Genomic DNA, 15,552 nt, shown 5'->3' with positions numbered 1-15,552 from the left:
ATAATAATAATAATAATAACAGTACTTGACAAAGGGCTGAAAGGAAGGCTAAAGAATGAAATACATAATTTTATACAACGTGAAATTTATTCAAGTATATTTTGTAAGAACAATCGACAGGATCACATATTAATATCACATGCTGAAACACAATGGCATTTAGAATTAGGATGTACAGATTCTATGTACAGCTGTTAATAGAAAACAAAATCAGTCTTAATGAAAAGAAACACTTTCTCTGATAAGTTATTTACAAGTACACAAATGTACAGACTATTAATATACATCTTCAAAAGGACAAACAAAAAATATAATAAGGGTACTCTCTGAGATACAGTTCTGTAAACGACTGTCATTCTGAAGCATTCTCGAAGATTAAACAGTGCAAAGACAAAATTTTAAAAAATTACATATTTGCCTCCGGGCCATCAGCATAAGCAATGGATACTTCCTTGAGTTAATCAGTTAGCACCTGAATGCTATCGACATATTCTACAACATTAGATATTAGTTTGTTGCATACAGACTGCTTGTATTTCTGCCACAGTCAGACCTTCCTCAAAATAATACAACATTTCATGTCTTAGTGATGCTGGCAGCAAATGTATCAATGGGTATTGAACAGACTTGTCACATAGCGCTGGTTTTATGTTAAATGAGTTACATATTTTAGAATTAATAGAAGAAAACGAGGTTTTTTGGGGGGAGATTTCACAGTGCCACATGTTTCATTTAAAAATAGTATTTTATAGCTGAAAAAATTTACCAGTGTAATTTTTCTCCCAAAGCTATTTGTAAAGAGGCATGAATTGGACACACAATGAATTGCCCCATTAGTTACAGTAGTATCATCCCCTCAGTGTAAAGGAAATGAAGTTAAAGAACTGAAAGCATTTTTTTCCTAAATTAATCTGCCTATAAAAGAGTAACATTTGCAGAGGAAGTCTTGCTTACAATATAGCATTAATTATGTGCAAAAGCACTAAGAGCTAACAGGAAGATTCATGTACTTCCACACTGGTATACTGCTGTTCTTATAGAAACTCGGAGGCTAACATACCTATAAATTATGTGACCTTGCAGTCACACAATTTTATGATCTTCTAAATTTCACAGAAATATTGCTTTTCGAAATTAGAAAGGCAATTTGTCGGCATAAATTCAGGGGTCAGACTTTGGTCATTTTGTCAATATAAATAACTGCTTCAGAAGTGACACTAAAGTTGGCTACTGTACACTGTATAGTACAAATTGAAGAGACTAGCTGAGAACTGAAATTAGACATAGCCAAACTTCCTCTTCAGTGTGATGCCGAGTACTTGGTACTACTGACAAAATACTATTCCATAATCTAATCTAAAGATGATGGTGGTAATAAATTTTGATCTATTTTAAATGTAATGATCATGTGCAATAAACCAATGGAACTGTGACATTAAATCTCTATGCAGCTTTTGAAAATTTGTCCATAGTAATGAGTATTATACTCATCCTTGTGAATTAAAAAAATGCAAAAACTGAAGAGGGTATTTTTCAATGAACACATGCAGTTGTTGTTCAAAAACTTGTGCTAATGTTCCTGACAATATTACCAGTATCTGTATTTCTTGACACAATCATTGCCCAAATCAACGACAATGACATGAAAGTCACTGGTAACTGCCATGCCACTGGGTCTTTTCAGTCTAGACTCGTGAGAATCTATAGTTGAAACTAAGGTACCATCACTGAATCTCAGAACCTGAACATAGTTTCGATTTTTTTCTGACCGTGTAGCAATTATGTGATTGTGGGCATCAACAACAATCCCACCATATCTTCCACGACCTGTAAAAGATAAATGTAAAAAATATAAATACACAGTTAATAGGAGGCTGTATGTATATTGTGATTTAATGGTTATGTTAGAAAATATAATATGCAGCTGGATGGGCACACACTTATTCACCTTAAAACTATAAATTTGGCAGTACTAATGTAAGTGTATGAGATGGTCATGTTTTGCTAAAGAAATGCTTCCTTTTCTAGCAATATTGTGCATACAGTGATCTACGTGCTAACCTTTGCCCTCAGGGTAGAGCTCCTCCATGAAATCACCTTTTGCTGAGAACACTTGGATTCTTGAGTCTGCAACAATGATTTCTCCACTCTGACCAACAGTGACAGAGGAGATTAAATTGAAGTAACCTCTCTGACTGCCCTTCTTTCCAACCTGTCAAATGAAAGAAAATTTAAGTGTGGATGCACAAAATTGTTTTTTGTTGTTGTTGTGGTCTTCAGTCCTGAGACTGGTTTGATGCAGCTCTCCATGCTACTCTATCCTGTGCAGGCATCTTCATCTCTCAGTACCTACTGCAGCCTACATCCTTCTGAAGCTGCTTAGTGTATCCATCTCTTGGTCTCCCTCTAAAAATTTTACCCTCCACGCTGCGCTCCAGTACTAAATTGGTGATCCCTCAATGTCTCAGAGCATGTCCTACCAACTGATCCCTTTGTCTAGTCAAGTAGCGCCACAAAATTCTCTTCCCTCCAATTCTATTCAATACCTCCTCATTAGTTATGTGATCTACCCATCTAATCTCCAGCATTCTTCTGTAGCACCACATTTTGAAATCTTCTATTCTCTTCTTGTCCAAACTATTTATCGTTCATGTTTCACTTCCATACATGGCTACACTCCATACAAATACTTTCAGAAACGACTTCCTGACATTTAAATCTATACCCGATGCTAACAAATTTTTCCATCTTTGGAAACACTTTCGTTGTCATTGCCAGTCTACATTTTATATCCTCTCTACTTCAACCATAATCAGTTATTTTGCTCCCCAATAGCAAAACTCCTTTACTACTTTAAGTGTCTCATTTCCTAATCTAATTCCCTCAGCATCACCCAACTTAATTCGACTACATTCCATTATCCTCGTTTTGCTTTTGTTGATTTTCATCTTGTATCCTCCTTTCAAGACACTGTCCATTCCGTTCAGCTGCTCTTCCAAGTCATTTGCTGTCTCAGAGAATTACAATGTCATCGGCGAACCTCAAAGTTTTGATTTCTTCTCCAAGGATTTTAATACCTACTCTGAACTTTTCTTTTGTTTCCTTTACTGCTTGCTCAATATACAGATTGAATAACATCGGGGAGAGGCTACAACCCTGTCTCACTCCCTTCCCAACCACTGCTTCCCTTTCATACCCCTCGACTCTTATAACTGCCATTTGCTTTCTGTACAAATTGTAAATAGCCTTTCGCTCCCTGTATTTTACCCCAGCCACATTCAGAATTTGAAATAGAGTATTCCAATCAACATTGTTAGAAGCTTTCTCTAAGTCTACAAATGACAGAAACATAGGTTTGCTTTTCCTTAATCTTTCTTCTAATATAAGTCGTAGGGTCAGTATTGCCTCACGTGTTCCAACATTTGTACGGAATCCAAACTGATCTTCCCCGAGGTCGGTTTCTATCAGTTTTTCCATTAGTCTGTAAAGAATTTGCGTTACAATTTTGCAGCTGTGACTTATTAAACCGATAGTTTGGTAATTTTCACATCTGTCAACACCTGCTTTCTTTGGGATTGGAATTATTATACTCTTCTTTAAGTCTGAGGGTATTTCGCCTGTCTCATACATCTTGCTCACTAGATGGTAGAGTTTTGTCAGGACTGGCCCTCCCAATGTTGTCAGTAGTTCTAATGGAATGTTGTCTACTCTGGGGGCCTTGTTTCGACTTGGGAAAGACAGGCGAAATACCCTCAGACTTCAAGAAGAATATAATAATTCCAATCCCAAAGAAAGCAGGTGTTGACAGATGTGAAAATTACCGAACTATCCGTTTAATAAGCCACAGCTGCGAAATACTAACACGAAATCTTTACAGACGAATGGAAAAACTAGAAGCCGACCTCGGGGAAGATCAGTTTGGATTCCGTAGAAATATTGGAACACATGAGGCAGCACTGACCCTACGACTTACCTTAGAAGAAAGATTAAGGAAAGGCAAATCTACATTCCTAGCATTTGTAGGCTTAGAGAAAGCTTTTGACAATGTTGACTGGAATACTCTCTTTCAAATTCTGAAGGTGGCTGGGGTAGAATACAGGGAGTGAAAGGCTATTTACAATTTGTATAGAAACCAGATGCCAGTTGTAAGAGTCGAGGGGGCATGAAAGGGAAGCAGTGGTTGGGAAGGGAGTGAGACAGGGTTGTAGTCTCTCCCTGATGTTAGTCAATCTGTATATTGAGCAAGCAGTGAAGGAAACAAAAGAAAAATTCGGAGTAGGTATTAAAATCCATGGAGAAGAAATAAAAACTTTGAGGTTCGCCGATGACTGTAATTCTGTCAGAGACAGCAAATGACTTGGAAGAGCAGTTGAACGGAATAGACAGTGTCTTGAAAGGAGGATATAAGATGAACATCAACAAAAGCAAAAAGAGGATAATGGAATGTAGTCAAATTAAGTTGGGTGATGCTGAGGGAATTAGATTAGGAAATGAGACACTTAAAGTAGTAAAGGAGTTTTGCTATTTGGGGAGCAAAATAACTAATGATGGTCGAGGTAGAGAGGATATAAAATGTAGACTGGCAATGGCAAGGAAAGCGTTTCTGAAGAAGAGAAATTTGTTAACATCGAGTATAGATTTAAGTGTCAGGAAGACATTTCTGAAAGCATTTGTATGGAGTGTAGCCATGTATGGAAGTGAAACATGGACAATAAATAGTTTGGACAAGAAGAGAATAGAAGCTTTCGAAATGTAGTGCTACAGAAGAATGCTGAAGATTAGATGGGTAGATCACATAACTAATGAGGAAGTATTGAATAGGATTGGGGAGAAGAGAAGTTTGTGGCACAACTTGACGAGAAGAAGGGATCGGTTGGTAGGACGTGTCCTGAGGCATCAAGGGATCACTAATTTAGTATTGGAGGGCAGCGTGGAGGGTAAAAATCTTAGAGGGAGACCAAGAAATGAATACACTAAGCTGATTCAGAAGGATGTAGGTTGCAGTAGGTACTGGGAGATGAAGAAGCTTGCACAGTATAGGGTAACATGGATAGCTGCATCAAACCAGTCTCAGGACCGGAGACCACAACAGCAACATGCAATTAATAATCCCTGTTCAGTTTTTAACAGGTCACAAGCTGAAAAAAACTTTCTATAGTAATAAATTGAGAGTTAATGGTTACTTCATTTTATACATATATCTAATGATATATGTTCTTGAAAATTTTCCTTGTTATTGTTTGTATAGTATTTTTAGAATTTCCAAGAATGAACACTAAAGAGCTCCATTGTGTATAATATTCACTATGACACTATTAAATAATTTGTTGCCAGCTGTGTCTGACAGGAAAACCTCAAACAGTGAGTGAAGAATTTAAATGCAAGCTTTTGGTAAATGTTTTAAACATGTTAAGGAACAATACAATCTTGTAGCATTTAAGACAAACATTTACAGTGAAAGAAATCTAAATTTTCTTAGTTCACTCAGCAGGATCCTGCTTAACTGCATTCACTGTCATATTTGGTCTTATCAATTCTGCTACCTCTCCTCCCCCTCCCCCCCCCAAAAAAACTAATTCCTTTCTGATTAAGCAAAATTGTTTTTGTTGTTCATATGATGATGTAGTAGCACTGTCAATGGCAGTGAGACTGGTGGCATTATCAGGAATTATGATGACAGGGTCCCAGGAATAGGAAAGCAATTCTTAATGTAAAAACATTTAAGGATGCGTTATTAGTTTAGACTTATGGAATATAGGCAATTGATGAACTGTCATTGTCATAAGTGACTTTGTGATAAATGTAAACATATCCATCTGAAGATGGGTTGCACTGTTTAGAACTGGGAAATTCAATAAAATACAAGCATTGCCTATGAAAGACAAGGTTCCTGGTTGGAATTCCAGTTTGGCAAACTATTTATTCTGCCTGAAAATTTGAAAACATAAACTACGTAAAAACATTTTCTCTTTTTCTATCTCCACAATTTTTAATGTGATCATTTGTTTATAATCATAAACCCAAACTGCAGTTTGAAATTGATTCTTGTCAAGTACATTGGTGTTAAATTTTCATGAGTGTTAATTTTTACATTACAGCAAAACTCCCTCTTGAAAGATGATCATTTGAGATAAAGGATACAATAAATCTTTCTATAACCTTTGCCTTTGCTTTTATCTTACTCTTTATATTCTGTTAGGAAACGTTAATGTCAGTGCCTGTGAAATAAATGGCATACAGACACATTATTAAACAGTCTGGTTATTGTTCAGATCTACCCATCTCTACTTAACATAAAGGGCATTCCAAACATCCTTCAATCCCAGAAACCAACCAACCAAACACATAGGGTCAAAACATTACAGATGATAGATATTCCCAAACTGAGTACTTGTAGGTGAGGCATTAAATATTTAGAAATTAAGATTTTTATTTCTATATACAACTTACCCCTTGCTGCAACAACTGCTGTTTACAGCAACTGTTCAAAGTGACACCCAAGTTTTAATGCTTTCATTACAATGGTGCATAAAATATTAGCACACTATGTTACTTATTCCTGTTGTCTGTTGTGCAAATAGACAAGTGCTTATGATCCTACCGACTGGTTCCTTATCAGCTTTTACTAGTGTGCATCCATTAAACCTTCATCTAACACTGTACAAAATTTTTTTATTATAGAGATTCACTAGCCATGGAACAGGGAATTTTTATTACTCCAGATGTGGCAATCGTGCTTATGAAACCCCTATCATCGTTTAGAGATATCACATGATTCTCTGTAGGTGAAACTGAATTCTGGATTCAAAACCACCTTAACCTAGTGCTTGCACTCATTCTTTATTATAGTTGTGTAATTGCTGCTCTGCCAGTGCCCTCCACACTACTACTTTTGTAGTGGTCAATCCAAGAATTGGTTTGCAACAGCTACAATGGCAGCTTGTCTCCATTCTGTGAGTCTTTCAGCTTTTCTCTTCGTTTCTTTATAGGTGTTACATCCCACATCTTTCATGATTTGATCCATCTACCTCAGCCATGGTCTTCCTCTTGGTCTTTTTCCCTCCACACTACATTCTTCTAAATGTGCATGCTGCTGCAAAATTGGTGCTTATTGATGAATCTGCTCCCATAGGATCAAACAGTATTCCCTCAAAATCTGAAGTATCATTTCTTTCTTGATATCTAGACCAGCCTTCTGTGGCTTTAATGATCTAATGTCTCCCAAGTTCCTATTGATGAAAATAAAAATTGCTTCCAATTGAGATGACATTTGTTGTGAAACTTTTTCTGTACACTCTTTCACCTTCCCAGACACTAAATCCTGTTGTAGCATATAATAAAGGCATGACTGCAAATTCCTGTAATGATTAAAATTCTGTCTTTGAACTGTGGACAGCTCTATTGCAAACACATTACAGATGATTGTATATTGTTTTTAAAGTCAGCTTAATCAGAGTCACTGAAGCTTTTACAAATATTTGCCTCACATTTGTTGTCCCTTGAAGATCTTGAATCAAATCAAATTCCATGGTTACAATCGGTTCCTCATTTGAGAATATGCAATTTAAGATACTGTGCTTTATTACTATTATTATTTTCCATTGAGAAAGTAATTTGTGTAAAATAGTGTACTACAAGACATCATTTCTGAGGCTTTTCTATCGAGTTAGGCCTGCTGCAAGACATTTTCCGACTTTGTTTACTAAGACATTACTGCACTTAGAAAAGAATTTCATGAATTCAAGAGAATCATCAAAATTTATTTTTTTGTAAAGAACTTCAAGTTTTTCTGCACTCTTGCCAGCTACTATTTCAAGTAAAGTCAATGAATGTGTGGCAACTTGAGATAGACCCACTGGAAAACTTGTATAACATACCAGAATGTAAATTTTTTTAAAAAAAGTTCGTTATGTTCAGTATATGTTAATTAACCTTGCTGAAAGTCATTCTGTAGGCAGATGTTCAGCATGTGTGTCTCTACTATCGAATTTTTTACTATGTAGACTCGAGTATAAGTTTTAATTACAAGTGAACCAATAGGCCTATTGCAGAATGAGTTATACCATTATTTTTCTTGTTTTAATTTATTTTAGACTAGATGGAGCAAGTTGGTTTTAAAGTTAAATGTAAATATTTAAATTCTAGTTTGTACTAAGCATTGTCTGGTTTTCAGCATCTTCGGTGTGAACTGCTCGCTTCGAAACTATATAACTTGAAATATATTTGTCCGATGTTTATGAAATTTTAATAGGTTATAAGCATATATTGGCAGCAGAAGTCTCATATTACAGAATTTTTCAGTCAACAAAAAGAAAAAGTTCTTATTTTTTTCTCTGCCCAGAATAAACATAAAACAGAAAGCACAGGTTTTTTGAAGATCTCTTTTGTTGTTGTAAGAAGCTGCAACTGCTGTGACCGTACAGTGCAACACACATTTTATAATAGTGGCATTTAAGACTGGTTCTGTTTGTGCTGGACTGCAGGAATAACAGTGGGCTTAGAGGTGGAATCTGATGCTATCTTGCTACACACAGGAAAATCCAACAACCTGGGATTTCATGGCAGCAACGCACTCATCTTCACAGCCATGTACACTGTTAATCGCGGGGTGCAGCACACACAGAACCATACCTTACGTACCAGTTTTTATAAAATCCATACTGCACTGTACAGTCACAGTGGTTGTAGCTTCTCACAACTACAAAAGAGACCTTAAAAGAAAACGCACACTTTCTCTAAATGTTTATCCTGGGCTGAGTGAAAGTTACTTCAGAAAAATCATAAGAATTTCTTTGTGAGTGACTGAAAATGTCTCCAACTTGAGATTTCCACTACCAATATCTGTGCCTATAACCTATTAAAATTTTATTAACATTGGACTAATACATTTCAAGCTACATAGTTTCGAAATGAGAAGTTCATAACAAAGACGCCGGAATTGGTCAATCCTTAGTACGCCTGGAATCCTTACCCAATCTGTTACTGCGGAAACCATCGATACCACTTCCTTAACATTCTTCACGTCCAGGGCCTCGCTGCGATGGAGCACTTCCTTTCACGCCAATCACCTGCCACCCTACCTAAAACCTCTTTCCTTATTACCTTAGTCAGCTTCATCCTGATTCACAACTTCTTCACTTTCAAAGGCCAGACATACCAACAATTAAAGGGAACAGCCATGGGTACCAGGATGGCCCCCTCGTACGCCAACCTATTTATGGGTCGCTTAGAGGAAGCCTTCTTGGTTACCCAGGCCTGCCAACCCAAAGTTTGGTACAGATTTATTGATGACATCTTCATGATCTGGACTCACAGTGAAGAACAACTCCAGAATTTCCTCTCCAACCTCAACTCCTTTGGTTCCATCAGATTCACCTGGTCCTACTCCAAATCCCATGCCACTTTCCTAGATGTTGACCTCCATCTGTCCAATGGCCAGCTGCACACATCCGTCCACATCAAACCCACCAACAAGCAACAGTACCTCCATTATGACAGCTGCCACCCATTCCACATCAAACGGTCCCTTCCCTACATGCTAGATCTTCATGGCAAACGAATCTGCTCCAGTCCTGAATCCCTGAACCATTACACCAACAACTTGGAAACAGCTTTGGCATCCCGCAACTACCCTCCCGACCTGGTACAGAAGCAAATAACCAGAGCCACTTCCTCATCCCCTCAAACCCAGAACCTCCCACAGAACACCACCAAAAGGGCCCCACTTGAGACAGGATACTTTCTAGGACTGAATCAGACTCTGAATATGGCTCTCCATCAGGGGTACTACTTCCTCAAATCCTGCCTTGAAATGAGATCCATCCTTCATGAAATCCTCCCCACTCCACAAAGAGTGTCTTTCCATCGTCCACCTAACTTTCGTAACCTCTTGGTTCATCCCTATGAAATCCTCAAACCACCTTACCTACCCTCTGGCTCCTACCCTTATAACCGCCCCCGGTGTAAAACCTTTCCCATGCACCCTCTCACCACCACCTACTCCAGTCCTGTAACCCAGAAGGTGTACGCGATCAAAGGCAGAGCCAGTTGTGAAAGCACCCACGTGATTTACCAACTGACCTGCCTACACGGTGAAGCTTTCTTTGTGGGAATGAACAGCAACGAACTGTCCATTCACATGAATGGACACAGGCAGACATCGTTTGTTGGTAATGAGGATCACAGCCAGCACATCTTGGCACAGTGTTACACCGTCCGGGTTATCTGGATATTTCCCACTAACACCAACCTATCAGAACTCTGGAGGTGGGAACTTGCCCTTCAATATATCCTCTCTTCCTGTTCCCCACCAGGCCTCAACCTCCAGTAATTACAAGTTGCCACCGCTCGTACCTCACCTGTCATTCAACAACATCTTTGCCTCTGTACTTCCGCCTCGACTGACATCTCTGCCCAAACTCTTTGCTTTTACATATGTCTGCTTGTGTGTGTGTTGGTGTTGTGTGTGTGTGTGGGGGGGGGGCGCAAGTGTATACCTGTCCCTTCCCCCCCCCCCCCCCCCCCAAGGTAAGTCTTTCCGCCCCCATGATTGGAATGACTTCTTACCCTCTCCCTTAAAAACCCACATCCTTTCGTCTTTACCTCTCCTTCCCTCTTTCCTGATGAAGCAACCGTGGGTTGCGAAAGCTTGAATTGTGTGTGTGTGTGTGTGTGTGTGTGTGTGTGTGTGTGTGTGTGTGTGTGTGTAGTTAGTGTCTCTATCAACATACCAACACTTTCATTTGGTAAGTTACATCATCTTTGTTTTTAGATATATTTTTCCCACATGGAATGTTTCCCTCTATTATATACTATGAAAAATATTGATATAACTCATTTTACAATAGGCCTCTTCATTTGCTTGTAATTAAAGTTGAAACTCGTGTCTCCATAATAAAAAAATCTGATAGTAGTCATTTAGTTCTGTGAGTAGCTCTACAAAACAATGTTGTGCTCTTCCGCAATTACTTCCTCACTAACATTTTATTTTCATACATGTTACCATTTTTATAATCTACAAATAGAGCAGATACATTACATGGTTATACACTAATCGTAATTGTTTACAGCTTTTCAAGCTGTGCACAAAGCATGTACAGGCTGAAGTCTGCTGTTTCAATTACAGGATTCCTACAAATGTTATGTGGATGAGAGCTCCTTCGGGAGAACATACCAAGTATTTCCTTTAAGACTGGACAGTTGCTTCAGATGCTCTTGGTCGAAACTTGAATCGGTTTCATTCAGAAAGACATCAAGAATTTCAGACAATAGTTCCTCAGGAACGGACTGTCTTTCTGTGTGTTTCAACCTCTCTTGGTATTATTTTTTGCCATGAGAATCTCTCAAATTTCTATAGCTGCATCATTAAAACCTCGAATTTGTAGAGATCTGGCCAGTTCTTTGGATGATCCAAACACACCATATTAAGGGTGGGGGGAATCTAAAACTGCTTCGCAAAGTTCCACAGGACAGAATGTCCTTTGTGTGATAGCACTCTCTGCATTCAATACTTTGGTTTTGACCCGAGATGGTAGAATAACATATGTGTATGTGTTCTTCCTTTTTTTTGGATTCCACAATTATATTTGAGACACCTTTCACAGTTACCTAGACATCACACAATGGAACACAGCATCTCAAAACTTCCTGTAGTGTTAGACTAAACAATGATTGCTGCAGTTGATGTAATAGGTCTTTAGCTGGTCTTCAAGATAGATTTCTTTCACACTTTTGTTCCATCCAGGCATACTAGCTGGACCACCAAAAGAATGGGCAAGTAGAAACTAATTTCCCAGTGAGAGCCTTAGAAGGATGTATTTGTTGATAATGTTTGTGCCCTGGATACAGCCCCACTGCATAAACCCATAAAAATCTTTTACATGGAGCATTTCTGGTTCAACACTAAGTACACATCATGGCTCCTGGAGCCATGTCCATTGTCAAATCTGCAGTGATTCCGAAAAACTAAGAACTTTTTATTTACTGCACAATGTCTCATGCGAGCAATAGTTTCCAGTATTTCGTTTTGTATCTCTGGCACTAGCCTAGTGTCGCAGCTCTTCAGCCAGATCTTCAGTTCTGGCACATCATGCTTCGTCTCTTCAAGAACTGTAATGACTTTTCCTGTATTCATTTCATGAATTTCATGATATGTCAGTGTGTTTCCTGTCCAATGCAAAAATATGAATGAGGCAATTAATTACTAGTAAACTGGTTGCAGCTTTCTACTAATTTGCCAGTTGGTCAATCACATCTATGCTATTTTCACACTGCTGAAAAATTGTGACAGGTTCTCAGTGAAAAAGACTCTTCTCGTGTACTTTGAACTTTTCTGTCACTTTCTCCAATTACAGAAATCATCTTTTCTTGTTTTTAAAAAGGCTTTCCTTTGTATGGTTTTGTATTAATTACTACATGGATATACCTAATGCAGTCCTAGCAAAGGATGCTAATCGTTCGCTTGTATCTGCCTAGACACCTCTTCTGGTTGTGAATTATTCCACTTGCATGGCAAGGTGCGCATGTAGGTGTGTTAAAAATTCTGGAGGTGCTGGGTATCGATCCCAGTACCTCTCGCACGCTAAGCGAGCGCTCTACCATCTGAGCTCTGTTGCTCTTTTGCTCATAATTATGCCAAAAATAAGACACAAACCATTCCAGTTTACGAGCTTCCTTTGTGGGAACTTGTGATAGGCCAGGACAGAATGTAGTTGGAGTTATAACATTGTCAGGTAGTAGCTTCAAGGGTGTGACAGTTTGATTTAGTAATAAGTGATGTTTGACCAAAATATTAATCACATAATTACTGACTTACAATATTATTTTTATCATTGGCTCCACCTGCAAATCATGTAAATCCCTAAGTGAATTGGGGGGGAGGCGGGGGGGGGGACAGAAACTGTATCTTCTCATTCCACCTTCCCAACACCTTTGAAGTGGGTGTATGTTCACCAATTTCATTTGTTCACGATTACTATATTTATTGGTAGTTGTTATTTCCTTACTTTCAGTATGAGCCTGAATATCTATTATCTATAATGTCTGAATAGATCAGGATCTCTTAGATAAACTCAGCAACAATAAGGCCTCTCAAAGACTAGCCAATCATGTAATTTTTTGAGTTTTCCAACCCAGGTACAGTTAACTTTTTGACACATGAAGTAAGTACAACATTTGATCAGATAGTGTATAAATAAGCTGATTTTAAAAGTATTTTCGCACCCCTATGTAATGCAGGATTTACCACTAGATGTCACAAGAGACACACACAGAGGTAAAAAAGGAGGTGGGGAGTATTGGGTTGTAAGTAGAGAAGCTGTGACAGTACAGCTCAGTGACCTTGAACATGCTTTAGTCACTTAATGTTACCTGAGTGACAAATCTATCAGGGACATTTCAGCCCTTTTAAAGCTGGCCAGTTGACTGCTTGTGATGCAGTTGTAAAGCAGAAATGCAAGGGAACATCAACAGCTAAATAAAGAGGGTGGTTGTAAAAGAAATAACATGAAGTCATTGGAAAGAATCATTTGCACCAGTGTATGATGGGAGTGGCGACCGGGTGTGAATAAGGAGGAACCTGGGGTGGGGAGGGATATTATGGTGGGGGGTGGCGGACAGTGAAATGCTGCACGTTAGGCAGAGGGTAGGAGAGAGGTGGGAGGAGGGGGGGGGGGGGTGGTGGTGGTAGCGGAAAAGGGAGAGAGTGCGAATGTGCGTGCTTGTGCCTTTTCTAATATTGTTACATTTCATCCTGGATTTTCCATTGTTTGAAGGACTCATTTGGGTGCTTTGAACTGCTAAGCTAGAACAATGAGTGTGAGGGGTATAAAAAGAATAAATGGGGTAGAATGGCTGAGCAGCTCCCCATAAGCCACACATTTCCACTGTCAGTGCTACGTGATGCTTGAGGTGGTATAAAGAAAGAAACCACTGGACAGTGGAAAACAGGAAACAAGTGATCAATCCTGCTATACACTGTGGCAATCTGAGGGAAGGATTTGGGTTTCACGAGTGCCTGAAGAACATAACTTGCCATCAGTGTAGTACCAACAGTGAATTACAGAGATGTTAATATTACAGCACGAGTGTTTTTTTTTGTGGTTACAGTGTGATCTGCTTGTTGCACGTATGAAAATGCTAAATATGGTGGGAACACATTTACAGCATTGTGTACTGTGCACAGTAGAAGAACTGTTTGGAGGTGATGTTTGTATCACCAAGAGAATGACTTTTTCCTGAAATGATGTTTATGAGGCACTCACTTACAGACAGTAACATTCCTGAAATGGACTGGCCTGCCCAGAATCCCAACCTGAAGCCAAAGGAAGTTCTTTGCAATGAGTTAGAACATTGATTTCACTCCAGACCCCAGCATCCAACATCACTAGTCCTCTGGGTAGTGGATAGGACAGTGGTTACCCCACATGGCTCACATTCGGCAGGATGAGAGTTCAAACTCACATCCGGCCATACTGATTTAGATTTTCCACAAGTTCCGTAAATCAATGGAGGCAAATATTGGGATGGTTCCTATGAGAGGGCACAACTGGTTTCCTTCTCCATCCTTCCCTAATCTGAGCGTGTCTGTCTCTAATTATCTCATTGTTCACACAATGTTAAACACTAATCTCGTGCTCCTCTGGTTTCGGCTCGTGAGGAAGAGTGGGGTGCCATTCCTCCACAGACATACAGACAGCTCATTGAAAGTGTCTCCAGCGGATTTCAAGCTGTCAAAAGTGAAGGCTGAATGCATCCCATATTAGTGTCCACCAATAATTGTCTGGATACATTTGATGACGCAGTGACCCTATCTGTTAAACCAAATGATTACAATGACAGCCGACCTTCTATAAGACCAGAGAGGTGTGTTTTAACACCTCTGGACTTTGCAGATTCCATAGTAAGATGGAAAGGGATCATCTAAATTGTAATACTTGCGTTTATTCAATATGCTTGCCCATACAGCTGTATTTTGAAAATTTACTAGCTCACATTTGGCTTCAAAATACACAAATCCCATCATCAGGCATCTACAATTAGAAAGTACAGCCTCATCCCCTTAAAAAAAGAGGATCAAGTTTATACCAAGTTTATGTTTTTATAGACTGACAATGTAATAACCTCATAATATGATTTGGTAATGTTTTTATATATGTTTTGAGGCACCTACACCATGTGTTACTTCACTTGTCGATGCCAGAGGAAGGGATTTAAGTATCATGTAGTCATTGGAAAGTGAAATAATATCTTAAAAACCCACAGCTGTATGGACAAATGAATTGAATAAATATAATATAGTGTATAGTGGAAAGTTGAAAGTTTGCTCTAATTTGATGTTGTTGTGGTGTTGCTGATGAGAGAGAGAGAGAGAGAGAGAGAGAGAGAGAGAGAGAGAGAGAGAGAGAGTCCATGTTTCATACCTTATGTGAAGTAAATGTTAAGTTTAAGACTGATACAACACTTGTGAAGCCTTGAATGGTTAATCATTTAAAGTGTACAGGGTTTCTAACTCTGCAACCTCATATTTCTGAAATTAAATAAAATGTGAAAAAT

At 38.7% G+C, this 15,552-nt stretch overlaps 1 protein-coding gene across 4 annotated transcripts in view; it reads right to left on the bottom strand.

The window, feature by feature from the left end:
- Positions 1-791: 791 nt before the first annotated feature.
- Positions 792-15,552, bottom strand: part of LOC126355180 (tripartite motif-containing protein 2-like) — a 427,732-nt gene continuing 412,971 nt past the window's right edge. For all 4 annotated transcript variants that reach the window (XM_050005394.1, XM_050005393.1, XM_050005395.1 and 1 more), the window contains exons 8-9: positions 2,062-2,212; positions 792-1,827 (exon numbers count right to left, since the gene is read on the bottom strand). In XM_050005394.1, coding sequence (XP_049861351.1) covers positions 1,589-1,827; positions 2,062-2,212 — 390 coding nt within the window. In that variant the 3' untranslated portion in view covers positions 792-1,588. The remainder of the gene's footprint in view (positions 1,828-2,061; positions 2,213-15,552) is intronic.

This window comes from Schistocerca gregaria, chromosome 3 (genome assembly GCF_023897955.1).
Source record: "Schistocerca gregaria isolate iqSchGreg1 chromosome 3, iqSchGreg1.2, whole genome shotgun sequence".
Classification (NCBI taxonomy): domain Eukaryota; kingdom Metazoa; phylum Arthropoda; class Insecta; order Orthoptera; family Acrididae; genus Schistocerca; species Schistocerca gregaria.
This window is presented reverse-complemented; position numbering and strand designations above follow the sequence as displayed.